The sequence below is a fragment of the Monodelphis domestica genome, chromosome 2 (assembly GCF_027887165.1).
Source record: "Monodelphis domestica isolate mMonDom1 chromosome 2, mMonDom1.pri, whole genome shotgun sequence".
Classification (NCBI taxonomy): Eukaryota; Metazoa; Chordata; class Mammalia; order Didelphimorphia; family Didelphidae; genus Monodelphis; species Monodelphis domestica.
Window position 1 is genome coordinate 443047939 of NC_077228.1, and position 22520 is coordinate 443070458.

At 37.2% G+C, this 22520-nt stretch overlaps 1 protein-coding gene across 10 annotated transcripts in view; it reads left to right on the forward strand.

Moving 5' to 3' along the window:
- Positions 1 to 22520, forward strand: part of MAP3K4 (mitogen-activated protein kinase kinase kinase 4) — a 216830-nt gene that overhangs the window by 28967 nt on the left and 165343 nt on the right. For 8 of the 10 annotated variants that reach the window (XM_007484859.3, XM_007484862.3, XM_001381453.4 and 5 more), the window contains exon 1: positions 22016 to 22403. The exons of 1 other annotated variant lie outside the window; for it this stretch is intronic. In XM_007484859.3, coding sequence (XP_007484921.2) covers positions 22258 to 22403 — 146 coding nt within the window. In that variant the 5' untranslated portion in view covers positions 22016 to 22257. Of the gene's footprint in view, positions 1 to 21859; positions 22404 to 22520 lie in introns of those variants that run through there. One more of the 10 variants, XM_007484860.3, reaches the window with a different exon arrangement.

Here is a 22520-nt window from a genome sequence, read left to right on the forward strand (position 1 = left end):
AACAGTGAATGACTTGACTATTCTCAATCACCCAATGATCTAAGACATTCACATAGGACTCATGATGAAAAATGCCATCCCCTTCCATAGAAAGAACTAATGGAGTTGGAATGCAGACAGAAGCACACTATCTTTCACTTCAATTTTTTGTTGTTCAAGTTTTCTTCCATGAAATGACTAATATGGAAATATGTTTTACATGATCTCACATGCATAACCTGTATCAGATTGCTTTCTACCCCAGGGAGGAATAAAGGGAGGGTAGGAGGTAGAGAATTTGGAACTCAAAACTTTTTAAAAAGAATGTTAAGAATTGTTTTTCCATGCAATTAAGAGAAAAATAAAATATAATTTTAAAAAGATTATTTGCTATATGAGATGGTATTCTAGAGGAGGAAAAGGGATATGAAGAGAAATCTTAGTGATATAAAAAATAAGACAGTAGTAATAAAATTTTATTTTCAAAATATCATGAAACTCTAGCAGAAAGATTTAGGCTATTTGTCAATTGAGAATTTGTGAGTAGAAAAGACCTTAGAGACCAAAAAGAATACCTTCATTTTATAGAAGAGGCAATCAGAATCCAGAAAAAGGCTGTAAAATGAGATTAAATTAAATGAACCTCAAAATCCCTTTAATCTCTAAGTTCTATGATCCTGCAAGTAAAGCACTTTGCACAGTCCCTTAAATGAATGAGTGTTTTTTAAAATTCCTGAGCCTTAACTGGAAGTTGGGGCATGAGATACTACACTTGATCTTAGCCAGTGATGAAAAGATTATATTAGAGAGCTGACAAAATAAATCACCAGATTACATTGGGACCCCATGTTGGAAATGGAAAAAGTTTTGGTTTTGCCTGGCTAAATGCAATGAACTGGATGCTCCCCATTTTATTTTGTTTTTGCTTTTCTGAATAACAAATAACTACATTGTTATGAACCAGATATGACCTATAAATGATTATATGTTTAACTCAGACGTGTCTAGGCACTCCCAGTTTGAGGAAAGTGGAGACATATGTCTGCTATGACAAGGTAGGAGACACAGGCTCCCAGATCAGTCTGGGTTACATGTTATCTTGCCAGGTACCAATCGGTATAAGTAGAATGCTATTTTGCATGCATGAATTTGTGTGTAGATGAACTGATATACAGATAATGTTCTCTTTGGAAACTTCATCCCCCATAAGACTGTGGCATATAATAGCTGGTGATACTAACCCAATATATATGCCATAAAGTCTAGTTGGAAAAGAGCATTGAGGCATGCTTCATAGGAAGCTAGGTATAAACTGTTACAAGAAAGATTGAACAAGAGAAGATTTATGCAAGTTGCTGGAAGGGAGAGAACAATAGAATGAATGCTGATGCAAAATTCTTCCACCTCGCTGTGTCTAAATTCTGCCATTGCTAACAAGATGCCTTCCCTCCTCTTTGCAGGAAAGTAACAGCTTCAGGCATCCTCACAGCTGCAGGTCCAATTCTTAAGAGTCAGAGTTGAAAAAATCCAGTCTTGCAAAATTTTACAATTTCAGTGCTAAGATGCAATGCCTTTCAGATCTGAGACTCCCAAGTTCAGTATCTGGGCAGTTAATAAATCTTGATGCCTTAAAATAGTCTAAATAAAAATAATATAAATATAAAGAGCAGAGCATATAAATAATAAAAACATAATATAAATGTAAAAAAATTACTATGTGTCAAGGCACTGAGTTAATATTAGGAAATAAACAGAAAGGCACGCAAGATCTCTGTTCTTATGACACTCACTTCTAATAGGAGAGACAACATGCAAATAACTAAGTATATTCCAGACTTTCATATGTATATGTACATATATGTATATGTGTACATAAAGAGAAGGGAAAATCTCAGAGGGAAGGCACTAGCTGTGGGAGGGACCAAGAAAGACTTCTAGCAGAAGATTAGATTTGAGATAAAATCTCAAGGAAGCCAGGAAAATGAAGAGATAAAGGAGAAGACAAGCACAGAACTCTACTATTGGCTGGAAATTCACTAGTTAATGGACAGCATAGATCCAGCTGTATGCTGGTAATGTTTAACAACCAGCTTTCCAAAAAAAAAAAAGTATACTTGACACACTTTTAAGTATAATCTGCATCGTTAACATTTTCTTAAGTCTAGACAGTCAACAACATAATAAATGAAGCCAACATTTGTAGCACTTTTTGATTTTTGAGGTGTAAATGCTCACTGAAAATTTAACAATTGGCTCTTTTTCACACTCCTGCTTCAATGCTTCATGAATCATGAATCTTAGTATCTAATTAGCATTATGACTCACTGCTTGAATTAACCAAATTATTATAGAGATACAACAAAAGAGTATTTTCTGCATCCATTATAACACATATCATCTCCCTAACTGTGTGACCCTGAACAAGTCATTTAATCCCAGTTGTCTAGCCCTTACCTAATACTTAGTATCAATTCTAAGAAAGAAGGTAAAGATTTTTTTAAAAATCATATTCTTATCTTATCTTGTTCTCTCACCAGGTCTTATGTAATCCTTTCTTGGATTTCGAACCTTATTTGCTAATTTGTCCTCTCCTCTGTGGTTCAATGACAGGAGAACTTTATACTCTCTTGCCAAGTTCCTGAGTATGTAGTAGTAAAATGATGCTTTTGTGATTTTTAGTTGCCCTTTCTTGTTTGTTTGGACCTATAATTTCACTGATTTGGGACATTCCTGATTTCAATTCAGATCAACAATTTATAGACTGAGAAAAATTGCTTTGGACATTGGGAGGTCAAATGACTTGTCCAGAATCCCATAGCTCATACGTGTCAGAAGAAAGATTTAAACCTTAGTGTTCTTGATTTCAAAGCTGCCTTTCTAGCCACACTGGTCCCTGTCTTATTTCTGCCTACTTGGCTTAAGAATTACATGTTCCTACGTTTCTCAGGATGCCATGACTCACAAGTCCCTGAGTTTTTCTACAAAGGAATGCTTTCAAAATCATTTACCTTGGGATGAATAATTAAAGAATAGTATAACATAACTGCTCAGTTGGTATGTGGATGTTAGTCTTAAAAATGGGCTGTTTATAGAAAGAGTTCTCATTTCAGTGGGGAAAACTGTGAATCAGATTGCAGACAACAATGCACTATGCTATACTGTGTGACCTTTAGCAAAATTACTTTTCTGCTTTCTATTTGTTACTGTCTAGAAGATGGAAACAATAATATCCTTAGTTGAGTTTGACGTGTTTTGAAATCCAGAACTAAAAGATGCGTGATGAATAAAAAGCATGATAATTTTGAGTCGCATTGATTTTCTAATACTAAGATGGTAACAAAGTTCATGTCAAAGCCAGATGCTTTAGAGCAGCTAAAATTATAGAGCCAGTCCACATTAGCGCCTCTCTTTTGCGTACGTATTTACAATTAGCTTGTGTGTGTCAAGCTTGTTGGAGTGTACTCAGTGGGCTCTGCCTGATACCAAAGAAAGTGGAGTCCTATCCTGTGAAGCCCATAAGAATTCAGAGCAATTTAGCTGATGGTGCAGAGTATCAGTTTATGCTGAGACATGCTATGTGAGGAGTCTTCTCCACTGGGCATTTTGCCCTTTGGATAATTAATGGGAAGCCGTTTCAGTTGCACAGAGGGCATGAAGGGCATGTTAATATGAAGGGCATGTGCTACTTTTGGGTGCACAGTAAAACCAACCCTGCCAGCTAGTGAGTTGTGCTTCCCCTTAGCTATAACTTTTTTTATATATCTTCCTGATTTGTTTAGACTGATAATATTAATAGGATATGGTTCATTTCTACTAGTAATGCTTCCACTTAGCTAGAACTTTTTAAAAAATCATTTTGATTTGTTTGTAGTGATAGTGGCAGTATGGAAATATGTATATATATATATATATGTATATATATATTTGATAGTTCAATTCCTCCAGCAATGTGATAATTCATTGAACATTCATAGTCAAAATTGAAAGACAAAACCATGAACCGTGCCCTCAAGAACACTTCTAATACAGGAGGCACCTGGGTGGCTCAGTGGATTGAGAACCAGGTCTAGAGACAGGAGACCCTGGGTTCAAATCTGGCCTCAGACACTTTCTAGCTGTGTGACCCTGGGCAAGTCCCTTGACCCCCATTGCCTAGCCCTTACTGCTCTTCTGCCTTGGAACACAGCATTGATTCCAAGACTGAAAGTAAGGGTTTAAAAAAAAAAAGAATACTTCTAATAGGAGAGGAAACATGCAAATAATTAAGTAAACACAAGATATGTTTGTGAGTATGTGTAGACATGTTATCTCAGAGGGAAGGTACTAGCAGTGAGACCAGGAAAGGCCCCCAAATGCTGACTTTTAAAAATAAAATGTCTTAACTATACAGCTAGTAATTGCCAATACAAAAAAAAATCAAATACATTTATAATATAAAGACTAAAGCCATGTATGCATGCATACATACATATGATTTAACTATACAGTTTAACAAAATGAAATCAAGAAAATGAACAAACTCCAAAACCCTATTTTTTCCCCATTATCCCTCTTGGATGCCCCTACAGTTCTTTAAAAAAAATTTTTTTTTTTAAATTTAACCCCTACCTTCTGTCTGAGAATCTATACTAATTATTGTTTCCAAGGCAAAAGAGTGGCAAGAGATAGTCAATTGGGATTCAGTGACTTGCCCAGTGTCACATAACAAAAGTGTCTGAGGACAGATTTAAACTCAGAATCTCCTATCTCCAGACCTGGCTCTGTTTCCCATGTACCACCTAGCTGTGACCCACCAGCCCAGGCCCCACTGGCCACAGTTCTATCAGCTTAAGCTTTTCTTTTCCTTCTTATTTCATTGTTGGTTATATGTATGCTCTTCTGGTTTTGCTTCTCTTGCTTTGCATATTTTGATATTAAACTTTCTATATTTATATACATTCCTTTTTGTATCATAATATGTATGATATATATGTATGATAGATAGATAGATAGATAGATATACATATATATATGTAAATTCTGCCACAGTCACTGGATATATAGATTGCTTCCTTTTTTTTTTGCTATTACAAATAAAAATTTACATATATTTTGAATCGAATTGGTCCTTTCCTCCCCCTTCCCTCTTTTTATGATACTTTAGGATATAGTCCTAGAAATAGAATCACATGAGTCAAAATACATACTCAGTTTTGAGTATTACTCATTGCTCTCCAAAAAGTTTGCATCAGTCTACCCAGATCAGTCACTAGCAATTCTTGAACCCATAGGAATTCAGACGAGGGTGGTGACTCAGGCAGCAATGGAAGGACAGAGGATAGGACGATTTTCATCTCCAAAGAACGCTCTCCCATGTTCTGTAGTCATTGAAAACTTAGCTCATGGGCCTCCATTGAGGTTTAGCCAGAGGACACTATTAGTTTAAAGCAAAGGCATTTAGAAAAATGGGGCAGCTCCGTGGCTCAGTAGATAGAAGACCAGGCCTGGAGATAAAAGGTACTGGGTTTGAATTTAACCCTGGGGAAATCACTTAACTCCAATTGTTTAGTCCTTACCATTCTTCTGCCTTGGAACCAATACTTAGTATCAATTCTTAGGGAAAGTAAGAGTTTTGTTTGTTTGTTTGTTTTTGGATAGGAGGAAAAAAATCAATAAAACATAATTTATAAACTTGATGTACCCTCTCCCACACATCTGGAAAGGCAGACATGTAGGGAATATATGTTACCAAGTCACACATAGAGAGTAACCTTTCGTACTTCCATTGCTGTCAGGAACAACAGCATTGAGCATGTGGCTATGGACCTTTTTCTAGCTTCTGACTTCATCTGAAATTATTGGCTATCAGTCTACTTCTTCCTCATAAGTAAAGTAGACTCTGGCCAACTGGCCATGCTCTTTTAGTTCAAAGCCAAAAGCTTTCTTGAAGCTTTTACAGAAATGGAGCCAACCTAGCCATGGACCAGAAAAACTTTTCCTACTGGGTGGGGTAGAGGTGAGAGAACACTTTCTTGGCTTTTTTTATTTATGGAATAACTTGTCTTGCTTCCTTGAAAATCTTGGCTGTGGCCTCTAGTTTCCTTTAAAACATTTTTTTATTATTTTAAAAAATGTATATATACATGCATATATATATATATATATATATATATGCACCAATTACATTTAATAACAAATTTCCACCTGGTTTTCCTGTTATATGATCGAATTTATCTCCCTTCATTTCTCCCTCCCAGTGCTGGGAGGTGATTTGATCTGGGATATATATATATATATATATATATATATATATATATATATATATATATATATATAAAACATATATATATATTATCAGGCAAAGAATATTTCTGTATTGTTCATTTTGTGAGTAATCTTTTTTTTTATTTTTTTTTAAACCGTTACCTTCTGTCTTGGAATCAATACTGTGTATTGATTCTGAACAAGAAGAGTAGTAAAGGCTAGGCAATGGGGATTAAGTGTCTTGCCCAGGGTCACACAGCTGGGAAGTGTCTGAGGCCAGAATTGAACCTCCCATCTCTGGGCCTGACTCTCAATCTACTGAGCTACCCAGCTGCCCCCTTTTGTGAGTAATCTTAGAAAAACCAAAACCCCCAAATATAAACCCAAATAAACAATTAAAAAATCATATGCTTCTGACTCCAGCAGGTCTTCCTGGCCATTCATTTCCAAAAGGAGATTCTTGGCTCTAGGCCCCAGGTCCCAAGTTCATAAAAAAAAAAAGAGCAGAGATATTCCTAGCTAAATGCTAATCTCTTCAGGCTCACATCTGCCTTCTTTAACTGAACTTCACAGTTATTGGGTTTAGATAGGTGGGTGTATTTCTCTGGAAAACCTCATTCAAAGTTTCTAAATATTTCCCCATTTTAATCTCTTTCAAAGACAAGACTACTCCTGGTCTTCGTAAATGTAAGGACTACTCAATACCTGCCAAGGGCCCGTGGTTCTGAGCCCTTTGGTTTCTCAACTCCAAATCTCTTCTGTTTTTCTATATATATATAAGTGGGAGGGAGAAAGGCATAGAAAACAGGAATGTGCTAGAGTTAGCTCAAAAGAAGCCAACTGTTACACTTTCATTGTGAGCATTTATACTTTGAAAATTGGCAAATGCCACTAATCAGGGCTTGATTTATTATTTTGTTGATTGACTAGACTTTAGAAAATGATGGGGAACATGTTAATAATGCAAATTAAATTCAAATTGTGTCCTCAGTAGAGTTTTTTCAGAGAGCCAGTTGTTAAACATTTTCTAGGGCATTACTATGTGACAAAATGAAGTGAAGAAGCAAGATCATTGTCTCTTTTACCAACTTGCCCTATTCCTGGTCTATCGTATGTAGAGAGACATTATAGCATAGCAGATAGAGCTAACCTCAAAGCTAGGAAGGCCTGGATTCAAATCTTGCCTTTAATGCACATTGGGCAATTAATTCATTTCATCACTTGGTTTTTTAGGCAACTCCCTAAGACTTGAAGTTTAAGAATACGTGCTGACCTGAGTTTCCTCACCTAGGAGTTCCTCTTACCACTATATATACTAAAACACAGGTCTAATCCTCATCTCTGTCTTAGGTATATTTGGCCAACAAAACTCAAAAAGGATTTTGAGTTCACCTTTACAAAAATATGAGAAGGGAATAGGCAGGCTTTCAGAGGTTATTTTCCATACTCAACAGTTTCTTTATTTTTGTATAACTTACTGGAAGGTGCAGAGAATATTAAATATATTTATTATTTATTCATTTCAGGGAAACATTGTCTCAACAGAACAAAATGTAGTCTTGAGAAGGCAGTCTTTAGCTAAAGCGCCATATCTACATATATAGGTGTAATTATATATCAATATAATATGTGCTTAAATATTATATAAGAGAGAGAAAGGGAGAGAGAGAGAGAGAGAGAGAGAGACTAATTTAATTGTAGGTCTGTTTAGTTGTATCATGAACATGGTAACATGTCTTTTTCATCTATTTTCTTTTTTCCAGGGTCATTGATTAGACTGATCTCTTTCATGTAACTCTGAGTTTCAGCTGAGGAAGACTTAGAGTGTTCCATTGTTCATTGTAATTAGTATGACATCATCTAAAAATAAGAATATTTGACTCATCATCAATTGTTAAGTTTTTTTCTTTGTAACATAACTGTTCTGGTGTTTCATTTGGAGAAAGCCAGAAGGGTTAGATAATTGGTGGCACAAAATACAGAATGATGTCAAGCCAAAGAACTCAACCTAGGTCTCTCCTAGAGCCATGACAGACTGAATGGGGCTTTGCCTCAGGGTGCAGACATGAGTGGAGGCAGGTTTTTTAATTTCCTCACCACTGCTTGTCATTTTCAAGCTTGGAATCAGGATCTTCTGCAGGGTCCAGGGTACTTGGGCTTCTTTGTATTTCTTTAGAAGACAAGGCACCTATTCCTGGCACATATGTACCTCCTGCTGGGTCTTTCTGGGCCCCTTAGTCTCAGGTGAAATTTTGGTTGGTTAAGGCTCTAGAATTACCACTTCCATTCTAGTGCCTCTACTCCCACCCCAAGGAAAATTCCATGCCTATGAAGTCATTTGTATTCCTTATTATGTCTAAGCACAATAGCAAGCATGAGATAGGTATTTAGTAAATTTCAATGAACTGGTTTCCTGCTTACTACATGAGTACCCTGCCTCTCTCAGGTAGTTTATTGTTTATTTCTTTTGAATTCAATTGATATAATACTCAGAATAGATGGTTTTAAATTTGAATAATTGAGGAATTACTAAGCATCATATATGTTTGTGTTGCTTTTGAATCTGAAGGGAAAATAAATACCTGGAATAATTTGAGGGTTCGAGAGAGCTAAATGACAGATTTCTTTAGGCCAAATGGTGCTTTTCAGTAACCCTTTGCCATTGTTCAGGTCTATTAATGACAAGGGAAATTGAATGCTACCAACTGAAGGAAGAATTATTACCATTTGGTGACAACTAAAAATTTTTTGGAGAGTTTCACATGATTTGATCAAATATGTTATAAAAGTGTCTTATAACACTTTCAGTGATAATACATCCAGAAGAATTGATGTTTTGAGAGAGAAGAAATTAATCTGAACCCCATTTTCCCAATCATCAAGAATGGTCAGAGGAAAAAGAACTGGGAAATTTAGGGAGATGAATTTGGAGGTTTCATTGTATGCCACAATGAAGAGAGAAGTCTTTTTAAGACATGAGTTTAACTAAGAAAAGTCAAGAAAATGTTGTATTTTTGGATACATGGTTTTTGAAAGAATGTGGAGAAGAATTTGGATAGGATTCAAAAAAGAAATATAAGATGATTAAAGAGATGGAAAATAAGTCCAATGAAGAACAGATATAAGAGGCTACTTAGCTTTGAAAAAGGGAGAGTTAACTCTGTCTATGAAATCTGAAAAAAATTAGATGGCAAATAGTATGTAGTTGTTCTCCATCTCCTTTGAAGACATGGTGCAACTTGACTTAGTCTTAAATTGTATTTAGGCTTTAATACAAGGGGAAAAAATCCTGATAGGATTGTAAGGCATTGGAATTGGTTACCAAAGGAAACTGGAGAATCTTCCTCTGGTATTCCTAGAATAGAATAGACTTTGATCTTTTTTTGTATAGCACAGGTAAGGCTTTGCCAAAAGTTAGAGAAAAAGAATAAATGAACTTGGGCGTGCTTTCTAAGCCTTTAAATCTATGATTATGGGCACACATGGGAAACTCATGCTTGTGGGGGCTGTTTAAAACACTGAATTGATATAACCCTTATGTGCCTTATGAATGCAGGAATTAGAAACAAAGGATCAAGGTGAAGGCTTTCTCTAACAGACTTTATCCCTGGTCCTGAGAAAACAGAAGATCTTGGGACCTTGAGATTCGCTTAACTTATTAGATTTTGGGGGCCAAGCCCTCTTCCAGAAATGGATTGAGGTCCAGAATATCCATTAAAGTACTAAAAAGGAATTTAAAAGAACTTTGAATACCAACTGCAGATAGAAACTTATGACAGAGATCTTCTACCTGGTATGCAGGAAAGCAAGATTAAAAGGCACAGTAAATGTCTATAAGTTTTATTGAGCTGGTTAGCTGTTCTGTGTTTTAAAGAAGATTGAATGTTCTTCTCCTTTAGGAGGGAAATAACTGACCAGCACTAAGTCCCAAGATGGCATAGTGGATAGAGTGGCAGCCCTGGAGTCAGGAAGACTCAGATTCATGAGTTCAAATCCAGTCTTATATAAAAACTGTATGACCTTGAGCAAGTCACTTTACCCTTTGCTTCAATTTCCTCATCTATAAAACAATCTGGAGAAGGAAATGGCAAACTACTCCAGTATCTTTGTAAAAAAATAAATAAATAAAGTAGTCGGGGGCAACTGGGTAGCTCAGTGGATTGAGAGCCAGACCTAGAGACGGGAGGTCCTAGGTTCAAATCTGGCCTCAGACACTTCCCAGCTGTGTGACCCTGGGCAAGTCACTTAACCCCCATTGCCTAGCCCTTACCACTCTTCTGTGTTGGAGCCAATATACAGTATTGACTCCAAGACGGAAGGTAAGGGTTTAAAAAAAAAGTCTTAAATGGGATCACAAAGAGTCAGACATGACTAAAACCAAGTCTTCTCTCTCCCTTTCTTTATGAGGAAAAAAAGTCACTGAAAATTTTGTTTAGTCTGATACTGGGTATATGAAGGGCCTGTCTTGGTTTAAATGGAATCTTTAAACTTTGGGCTCATTTAGAGATGGCAAAGAGCTGATTCTTATTTTACTCTATGTGGTCTCAGTTTCCTAATCTGCAAAATGAACTGGAGAAGGAAATGGGAAACCAATGCAGTCAAGAAAATCTCAATGAGATCACCTGAAGGATTGGATACTACTGAACAACAATAACAATAGCGACTGCTGATAAGGAGTGAAGTGAGCAGAAGGAGGGAAAAGAAATTGATACAATGACAATACTGTAAAGAAACAATTTTTAAAGTCTTAAGATCTCCAATTAGAAGTAGTACCAACCATGTCTCCAGAAGATGATGAAGTACCACCTGACAAAGAAATTATATACTCAAGACATTAACTAATGAATTAGCTGCATGGTGATTAGATTAGATTTAACCTGGAAAGGGCATCATGAATATATTTTTTCTGTAAATTTAGCTTATATATAAGGAATTTTTGTGAATATTACTACAACAAATGTGCATCATTTGATTCATGATTGGGGAAACAGATTTTTAACTATCATGTATTATTAAAGGCAAAATGTAGTCAACATCAGAGTGTGAAAGTACTCAAAATTTTATTTGGCCATAAACCTTCTTTTCCTTGACTATGTTGAATACTGAGAGAAATGATAGAAAACACTAAGTTAAAACTAACTTCTTCAACTTAGTCTACTCAATAGCCTGTAGGCAAGGAGAACCCAATAAAGATGTGTAGTTGGTCATTTACTGGCTTTCCATATGAAAGTAAGGAAGATAGATACATTAATACACTATTGGTTGGAGCTATAAATTAGTCTAGTTGATCCAGAAGACAATTTGGAACTATAATGCAAAAGACACTAAACTATGAACCCTTTGAACCACCAATTCCACTCCTAAGCCTATAACCAGGGAAATTTCAGCGTCAGAGTGAAATAGATTATTACTTTCAGTAAGAGCATCTACATCTCAGAAATCAGCAAACTATAGATGAGGACTTAATTTATTGTTTTATTGATTGTCTAGATTTAAGAATCTGATAGAGAAGTGAGTCATATACATTTTTTTCCAGAGCTGATCATTAAATATTTATCAATACATTCGTGCTTATATGCATATACACACATATATGTATATAGGTGTATATATAAATAGACACACATATCTATCATCTATCTATCTATCTATCTTTTTGTTGCTGTTGTTGTAAAGAATTGGAAGCAAAGGTGAGATGACCATCAATTGGAGGATAAATGAACAAATTATAGTATAAGGATGCAATGATGTATTAGAGAATAGGAGTTATATCTGTGATTCAATTGGTGTAGGAAATTTGTGGATGAGGAAGGCTCCTTTAGTCAGTATTTTCTCTGCAACTTATCACCTAAGAGAGCTACCTGGAATACTTAAAGATTAAGTGACTCACAGCCAGTTTATGTCAGAGGTGAGACTTAAACCTTAGACTTCGTAGCTTTAAGGGCTGTTCCCTCTAGTATAACATGCCACGTCTTAAAGATTTTATGGTACAAGTTCAGAAATGTCCCTCTCAAAGGTTTCTTCATATGTAAAATGAAGAAGAGTGTTCAGGATGAAAAGGAATCATATCTTTTTGTTGATTGCCGGATACTTCTGTGGATTTTCCCCCCGTCTTAATTGGTATTCCTTCATGTGTACAATCCACTATTGTCACATAGGAAGAAATAGCAAGCATTGAGAACAGACGTGGCCATTAGAACAATCTCACCCACCTTTCTGATCAAGTGGTTGTGAGGCTGTTATCCAGAACATAAACAAATCATGGGAATGATATATAATCAGATCAAAGTGTATTCTGACCTGCTTTAGAATGGCAGATGATACATTTTAGCCAGAAATACCATCAAGCGTCACTCTTGGCCTCTCCTTTCACACAGCTTCTGAACACCGCAGCAAAATGTGAGTTGGGAGTCCTCAAAGGGGGACCCAGTGTGAGTGAGTCAGGCTGAAAACAGCTGACTAATCAAGAGTTTTACAATTTATTAACCTTCAGAGCTTCATGTTTCAGATGTGTAACAACCTTGAGCACAAGCTAAGTTCGTTCTATGACATGGTAGGCTCTTATTTCCAAGGTAGAGATCCTTGACTGCTGGCTGTTTATTGTGGAGTCATAGTTATTCTGAAATAGATTTTAGCCTGCTTATAGCCTGAGCTCTCAGTAAAGAGTAAGACACATTTTGGCAAGGGAAAAACATTTATATAATGCCAACTCCATGCAGTGCACTAGGCTAAGTGCTTTACAGATATTATCTCATTTTATCTCATAACATACCTGGGAGATAGGTGCTTTTATTTTCTCAATTTTATAGTTGAGACAGCTGAAGCAGAGGTCAAGTTACTTGCCTACACAGCTAGTTAATGTCTGAAGCAGATTTTGAATTCAAGTCTTCCTAACTCCAGACCCAGAGCTCTGTGCACTAGGGTGGCACCTAGCTGAGAAGAATGGTTTGCCAAAATTTCCTAGAGCAGAGGTGTCAACCTCCACTCTGTGGCCTGGCATGGATGCAAAATCCCCAGTGCTGCCCCAGGGTCCCATAGCTAGTAAGTGTCTATAGTCAGATTTGAACTCAGGAAGATGAGTTTTCCTGACTCCAGACAGGTCAATCAACTCACTGTACCACCTAGCTATAAACTGTTATGTAATCTGCATACAGATTCAAATGTATTTGGGTCCAAGGAATTTATGACAAAAAAAAAAGGCTATCCACTGCCACAGAAGGAACTGACAGTGTGAATGCAGATTAAAGGACACTATCTTTCACTTTCTTTTCTCCATGAATTCCTTCTAGTGTAAATGATATGTCTTCTTTCACAATATGACAAACATGTGTAATATGTATTGTATAACACTTGTACAACCTATATCATTTTACCTGCCATTTTGGGGAGGAGGAAGGGAGAAGAGGGATGGAGAAAACATAGATTACAAAATGTTAGAAAGTGATGATTTAAAATTGTATCAACACGTAATCTAGAAAAAATTTAAAATATAATTATGTTTAATAAAACAAGTAAAAATACAATACAACATGGATAATATTGATTTGTGGCTTCATAAGTCAATATGTAGCCTAGAAGGATTCTATTTGAATTTGACACCAATGTCCTAAGGAAAATATGAATCTATAAAATAAACTCCTAATATTTTAGCTCAGTATCCAAGATCCTCCATAATCTGATCTCAAATTACCTTTCCAGTTTATTGCCCCTGATCAAGTTTGGAACAGACTAATCATTTCTTTTTTGATAGGATTATAGGACTAGAGAATTAGGGAATGCTAAAGAAAGAGTTAATTTATTTTAGCAAAGTGTTTAACAAAGTAGTATTATTCTGTGGAAATGATGGTGAGATTAAAGCTAGACAATAGTATACTTAAGTGGATTTGGAATCCATAGAATAGCTGAAACAAAAGGGTATGTCATGAATCATCTAAACTTGGAAAGAGAACATTAGTGGAATTCTCCAGGGATCTGTGTTAACCTTATGTTGTTGAAGATTTTTTATCAAATCGTATAAGGGCACAAATGGAATGTTTATGAAATGTACAGATGATATAAAAGTAAAAGGGTTACCAGAAGAAAAAGACATTATCCCCTAAATCTTGACAGCTTAGAACATTAGGCTGAGTCTAAAAAGATATAATTTAGTAGGGATAAATATATAGATTCAAAAACTCCACACGAGCAAGTTGTGGTAGGTATGACTAGACAAAAGACCATCTGTAAAAGTTCAGAGGTAGGGGCAGCTGGGTAGCTCAGTGGATTGAGAGCCAGGCCTAGAGACAGGAGGTCCTAGGTTCAAATTTGATCTCAGATACTTCCCAGCTGTGTGACCCTGGGCAAGTCACTTAACCCCCATTGCCTAGCCCTTACCACTCTTCTACCTTGGAGTCAATACTCCAAGATGGAAGGTAAGGGTTTTAAAAGAAAAAGTTCAGAAGTTTTTAGTGCTATGAACCTATAAAATGGCAAGGTAGTCAAGAATGCTAATCTAATCTGCAGCTATATTAAGAAAGACTGTGTCTAGGACTAGAGAGGTGATGGTTCTACTATAGTCTATCCTGGTAGAGCATCTCTTGGATATGGCATTCATTTCTGGATAGCACATTTTAGATAGAACAATAATGAGCTTGCCAAAGGAAGGCCACTGGGGTTGTGAAGGGTCCTTGAGATCATGTCATATAAGGACTTGTTGAAGGAAATGAAGATGGTCAGCTAGGAGAAGAGAATACTTGGCATGGGGGGGGGGCAAGTATATATAATCATTTTCAAAATTTTGAAGGATCTGTCTCCAAAAGGCAGAACTAGGAGCAAAGGAAAGACGTTTCAGAGAGGTAAATGATAGGGACAACTCTTCTTTTTATCTGTGTGTTGTTGTTTTTTTTATTGCTCCACTCAGTTTTACAGAAACAGAACAATACTGAGTATGAAAATTCCAATCTCATCTTCTCTCTGGCATATACAAAGAAGAGTAGAATAACACAACAAAAAAAACTTCCTAACAATTAGGGCTCACCAAGAGCAGAATGGGTTTGTTACCTAGGGAGATTATAGGTTCTCTCTCACAGGAGGCCCTCTTTCAAGCAAAGACTGGATGACCACTAATTGTTCTGTGATTCTGTGTTAGAACCATCAGTTGTTTCATTGGGATGGTCTTCAAAAGTCCAAAATCATCCTTGTGTGATATTGAGGCATTGGAATAGCACTTCAAAAAGACTCCTTAATAAGTTCAGTAACTTGTACATTTCTCCTTGGTTGTTCCCCTCTCCCCCTGACAGAATGATTTACATAGATTTTTATTCTTCATTGTATCTATGGGTAGCACCAAAAAGATACCATTCCTTTTTGTTCAGATATACTGTTGTTCAGTTGTGTCTGACTCTTCAAGATCTGATTTGGCATTTTCTTGGCCAAGATATTGGAGAGGTTTGCCTTTTTTTTTGCCAACTCATTTTACAGATGAGGAAACTGAGGCAAATAAGGCCAAGTGAATTGCCCAAGGACACATAGGTAGACAGTATCTGAGATCAGATTTGAATTCAGGAAGATAAGTCTTCCTGACTCTAGGTAGGGCACTCTATCTACTGTGCCACCTGGATGCATACTATCTACCTGTAAACAAAATGCACATAGTTCTTTCTGACTCTTGTTCCTTCTATTTTTCTCCTGATCAAATTCCACTAATAAAGTGAAGTTGTTCAAGGTAATGCCTGTCTTTTTTTCTTAAACCTATACTTTCTGCCTTAGTATAAATTCTAAGACAGAAGAGCAGCAAGGGCAAGGCAATTGAAGTGAAGTGACTTGCCCAGGGTCACCCAGCAAGGAAGTATCTGAGGTCCTGTGAAAAGACACAAGAAGGTGGAGCTATGCAAAACTTTTATCTCCCCTACCTGTTAGCAGGTAACATAATGTGAGAAGCAACATGGAAAGCTGGGATTTAGAATCTTGAGGAACAAAATTCTAATTATACAGTTGTGAGGAACAAATGAAATAATATTTTTAAAGTAACACAGTGTGTGGCACAGAATAAGCATTTAGTAAATGCCTACTCCTCTCTTCCTTCTTGGCTTTATCAATTACAGACAACTCATTTATATAATACAGGAACTGTAGTTTACAGATTAGCCAGGTAGTCTATGCACTGGCCTTTTGGATATTTCCCTATTTAAAATAACAACAACAATAACAACCACACTCACACCTACTTCTGATGAAGGACTCGAAGAAATATATTGTTATTGAACATTCTATTAGGAAATTTGAAGGGGGGGAATGTCTACTGATACAATAATAAACATTTTGTTGGGAAAAGATATTCAAACTACAGGTTAATTAAAATGTTGGCCCACACAAGGATTCTATTTTTGGTAGCCACATATTGCCCTGGATTACTGTGAGCTAATACAAAAGGAGTAAGCAGAAGCTGAGAAATTTTAACCTATCTGCTTTGTACTTCGAACATTTAGAAGCAAAGGTGCAAGGGTGACTTTCTACTATATTAGGAGCCATTGCTAAGCCATCTCCCTGCCCCCATGTCTCTTCTGAATTCTTGATTTGAAGACAGACCACTTCCTTTCCATTTATTATTAGTTTCACCCCTTTTTCTTCAGAAACTTTTTTTGACATTTAAAAAAAAAAACTTTTTTTTGGTAATGCCTCAAGGTCTCCTGCTGTTCACTGAAACTGTTATTTGCACCCTTCACTATGCAAAAAAAATGGTAGGATGTCTGAAAGGGGCAATCTGTTTCCTGATGGAAATTGAGAAAAGATGGGAAAGAGACAATGCAGGACAGATTTACTTGGAGAAACTCTTGACTCAGATAAAAACTCTGATTGCTACACAGTGAAAAATTGAGTCTAAATATTCTGGTATGGATTAAGTTTGGTAACTTATTTGCTATCCCATTTTGTTTCACAAGAAATAGCTTTTTTGTTTGCAATATGAATTTTTTTTTTTTTAAAGAGGCAAATCTAGAACTCAATCTGGTTCTCTAGTTCTGGAAGATTATTGTTGTTGTTTTTTTTTAAATTATTCTTTTCTATTGTGTTGTTCTGCCCTTCTTTATGTGTGTTAGAGTGAAAATGAATCAAACACCCTCTGGTCATGAGCAGATTGGGATGTTTGGACTCACTGTCTTTCTACTTCTGCAGAGCTGGGCGGAGCAGCAAAACAGCCAGATGGAGAGAAGAGCAGCCCTGTCTTGTGAAGTCTTTGTCCCACAGCAAACGGGCACAGATCTGGAGATGGATGGGAAAGGCCATGAAAACTACAGAGAAAGGCGAGAAAACAAAAAAAGTCACATACTCCACCTTGTTCATTAAGTGAAAGGATAAGAAAATAAACCTCTGAACTCTTCAGCATCTGTGCTTAGAGAATCCCCCAAGATAAAGAAAGCAAATCTCTATCATAATTTATCATGTATGCCAGTATGTCAGTGAGTCATTTTGTTTCAGAGTTAGCCTGAGTTTGGGGGCATGTTTTTTACATTCTTTTAAAATGCCAGTCTTGTTAGAGTACTATAGTGGTAAACATCAATGATTGGCAATTAGGAGATGCTTTTATATTTGCAAAGCACTTTCATCACAACTCTGTGAAGTTGGTAATATATTAGTATTATCTCCATTTTACCAAGACTATCAGAGGTTAATTAACTTGGTTGAGATCATACAGTAAGGAGATGGGGTAGGATTTGAATCATATTCTCAATAAATATTACAGTAGCCTTCATAAATTCATATCCTTTATTAATACTTTTGTGTCAAGTAATCTTTCAGAAGACTAAAGCCAATGGACCCCTTCTTGGAACAATGTTTTAAGTGAATTAATTCTAATTAGTAATTTTAATAAATAATTTAGTTGATTGATTGAAATGTGAACTTTCAAGTAGAGGTTTGTGAAAATCAAGATGTAATTTTCTTTTTCATCTGCATTTACAGATTTCTAATCTGTAGACCTCTAGGTTAAAATCTTCTGCTTTACACAAAAATATATTGTTGATAAATGACTTCATAACCATGGGAGACTATCAGTCCAAGATTTCTGTGTCTTTCTAGGAAAACAGGAAAAGCTTATTATAGTAAACATAAACATCAAAATGAGAGTTTTATAGCTTGATTTTAGCCAGGAACTACCAAGAAAAGAATGCTAAGAAACCTGAAATGGACTCTTAGTACTGTAGCATCTTAATCCAGTCTTTATAACTTCTTTCAACGTGAAACATCTTTATTAGAATCACAGAAAAGAGCTTAGAGATCATCATAGCTGATATTTTTCCACTTCCATTTTGTAGATGAGAGTAGTAGTCTTCCATCTGTGACATTGAGCACATTATTTAACTTTTAATGTGCTCAATGTCACAGGGCCAGCAAGTAGGAGAGTCAGGACTCTAGGTGTACTGCTATCAGGCCAATCCTTTTTCTGCTGTACTACATGCATTAGTATTCATCTCCAGATCTGTGCCCATTTGCTGTGGGACAAAGAATTAATGTCATATGAATCCTTATGGGACAAGGGCGGTGCGGGGGGGGGGGGGGGGGGGGAGTGATGGGAAGAGATTGAACTGAAAATAGTCAATTGCTCTCTTAACAGTGTTATGCATCCAATAATAGTATTTAATTGAAGATAAAATACAAATTGCCCATTTCTGTGGTCCACTGAATAGAAATATGCTCTCTGCGCCTGTAGGGTTTTCCTTCTTGGCAAAGCTACTGGAGTTGTTTGCTATTAACTTTTCCAGTTGATAAAGGCAAACAGAAGTTAAGTGACTTGCTCAGGGCCACACAGATAATGTGTCTGAGGTTAATTTTGAACTCAGATCTATTCTAATTCCAGGTCCAGTACACTCTCCTCTGAGTCATCTAGCTGCTCCCTTATTTGAGTGCCTACAATGAGCTTAGACAAGAAGTACAATGTAGTGGCAATAGCTTAGTATCTGAGGTCAGGTAGTGGGTTTAATGACTTTGATACTGGCTGAATGACAGTGGCCAAATAATTTAACCATTCACCTATAAAATGTGAATAATAACACATAAAACTTACCTCACAGGATCATGAGAAAGGCCCTTTTACAGTTAGATAAAAGGGAGCTATAATTATTAGTCCCGGGAGCAGTAATATGGGACATGGCAAGGAAGCAGAATAGTGTTATTACCAATTTTGCTCCAGACAAGTTACATAACTTTCTGGGCCTGTTTGCTTACCTATAAAATGAAGGGGCTAGAAGAGATGATCTCTGAGGTTCCTTTCAGCTCTAAATCCTGTATTTAATTCTTGATTGACCTTTATCACCCCCATCAATATTAAAATATTTGATTAATTCAACTTAGGATCCAAAGGGTGAAATGATCATAATTCAGCATAAACACTTTGCAAAGAATAGTTGCCTAATAAGTGTCTGATGAATTGAATGATAATTATCATAATTATTTTTAAAGTACTGCATTGAATATACATCTTTTTATTACAGAGCCAGGAAAGAGAAAACTGCATGACTTCAGGAATATGACTAAATATAACTAATTTGAAAAGAAAGGAATACCACAAACATTTGAATAATTATACATTATAGAACTATCTTGACAACCCAGTCACTCAAAGAGGAAAAAGTTTTACTTTTCCTGGCTTTGATGGGAGAAACATAAAAATGAAGGCACACTTGGCTCTACTAACTAAAATAATTTAGGAAGAAATTTATGGGATGTTAAGTGACAACTGATTGTTAAAAAAACATAAGAGAAAACAACTGATTGCTACAGCAGAATAGTACAGTAGAAAGAGTAATGGCCCCTCTGGTTTCAGTCCTGGGCTGATAATTAGTATTTTATCAGACATGAGCAAGTCATTTAAATTTCTCATCTATAAAATGAGAATAGTACCTTGAAATCAAACTACTTCACAAGGTTGTTGCAATTGGAAATCTTAAAATGAAATATAAATATGAGCTATTATTGCTATAATGGAATTTTAAAGATAATTGAGATCAGACAAAATAATTATTACAAAAACCATTGTTGCTTTAGGATTGGAAATAAATTATACTTACTTTTTAAATTATAGTGATTTTTACAAGATTTTTGTTTCCATATGAAATCATAGATTAACAACATTCTTACTAAAATGAATTTATGAATCTCAATTTTGTGAATACCATTTCAAGAATATAGTTCAACTAGCAATAAATCAAGACAGGAAATAGAAAAGTATATTCTCTAACTATAGGGGAAAGAGTTTCAGTCTTTGAATGCTGAATAGTTAATTGCACATTTGTGTAAAATTCTGATGGTTCAAATCTAATCTCATCACATTCAATCATAAGAATTTTCTTACTGTGACTTGTTAAAAAGTATGTTCTGTAGTTTTTGTTGGAATAAGTATACTTGAGTGTTAATACAGTATTTTTTCTCCGTGCCCCCCCCCCCCCCCCAATCTGGTGGGGCAGGAGCCGGATGGCAGGAGAGAAAATATTTTTGTTCATTTGAAAAAAAAAAATAAGGTTAAAAAAGGTACATCTTTTTTAGAAGACATCTTTGTAGAGGTATTGTCCAGGGTGTAAAATATTGTGTGTATATATGTATGTACACATATACCCAATATATACAATATTCCATGTAACCAACTATAAAGAGCATTAGTTTTTTTCAATTTTTCAATGTTGATGGATTTTGCTGACTTTTTTCTTCTTTTTCTTAAAAAAAAAAATCCCTGGGAGTGGGAAGAGATTCTGGGAAAAGATTCAGGAGACTGCAGTGGTAGTTGAATTTACTGGCTGTAAAAACAAAAGAAATCAATAAAAATTGTTTTTCAAAAGTATAGAGTTAATTTTCATAAACTAGAAACTAAGAATATGTCATTATTTCTCTCTGTGTGTGTGTGTTTAAGTTTAATGGGGGGATTTAAAAAAATGTTTTAAAAGTTCACGGTAGTGACCAAGCTGTAGAGTTTCTGCAAAGTGCTCTGAAATCATTTTAGGTGACTTTATCTTTCTGCTCAGGATCGCATTTTCTGATAGTATCTTAATGGGGCCCTTTACTTGGTTCATTTGTTTCGAGTGGCGGCTCGCATTTTTAATTCCCCAGAGTATCAGTTTAAAATCATCTCAAAAACCCCGCTTTTGAGCAGATGTGTGCAGATGACTTCAATTGAACCAGCTCCACCCTTGCTTGCCTCACTCACAGCTGGATGTCCTGGTGATGTGGACTTCACTTTCCCTAACTATAAATTGGGAGAATCTGTCATCTGTAGGTATGATGAGTATTAATATTTGCTAAGATCCGGGAAGATTTGAAATTCTCAAGGCACATGCATTTTTAAATGTCGTGGCAAGGTCGCCTCTTACTATCCGTCAAGTGTTTGCCTTTAAAATAAGATCTTATTTAGGAAACGTGATAATATTGTGGATGAACTCCCCTTTGATGGTATTCCACCATCCCTGGATATAGTGACCCTATCTGGGCAATCAGAAGTCTAAATAAGTACCCACTGCATTCCAGTTCTCACTACCTCCTTCCTCTCTTGTTGATTACTGAAAGAGACCGGGATCACTAGGCAGTGGCCCGGGAAAGCCCAGTCAGCCGGGTCGGGGTTCCCAGTGACACCTGGCACGCTTTCTTAGCATCCTCCCGCAGCGCGTGCTGCTGTTTGCGCCTGGTCCTGGGGCCCGAAAAGGGGTATCCCCCTTGTCCTCCTTCCCCACTTCCCCCCTTCCCCCACCCCCATCCCTCACGCGCCTCCTCCCGTTTGCCCCTCCCTTCCCCGATCTTCTTCTCCGCCCCATGGAATTCCAAAGCCCGCAGCAGCCGCCCGCGTCGCCGCCCTCCGGAGGCTTGTCCCTCGTCGCTCGCCGTAGCCGGGCTCTCTCTCCGCTGGTCGCCGTTTCCAAGATGGCCGCGGCGCGGACGCTCCCAGGCCGAAGGGCTCCCGCCGCCGGATAAAGGCGGAGACGGCGTCCAGTGAGCCTCGCGGCCCCCGTGCTTCCCCCAGTCGCGGCCCGGCTGCAGCCTTACTTTCGCCACCGCCATGCCGGGCTCGGTGCACGGATGAGAGAGGCAGTCACCGCCGCCGAGCTGGTCTCCCCTCCCACCGGAGCCGCCGCCACCACCGCCGTCACAGCCATGGAGGAGCCGCCGCCGCCGCTGCCGGAGCTGCCACTGCAGCTGGAGTTGGAGGGCTGCCAGGCGACGAGGTAAGGACTGCGGTGGGAGGATTCCAGCGGCGCCTCCTATCCCAGCACGGGTTCTGGCCGAAGGATAAGGAGGCGAGAGTAGCTGCAGCTGCTGTCTCCCCCTTGCCCCCCAGGTAA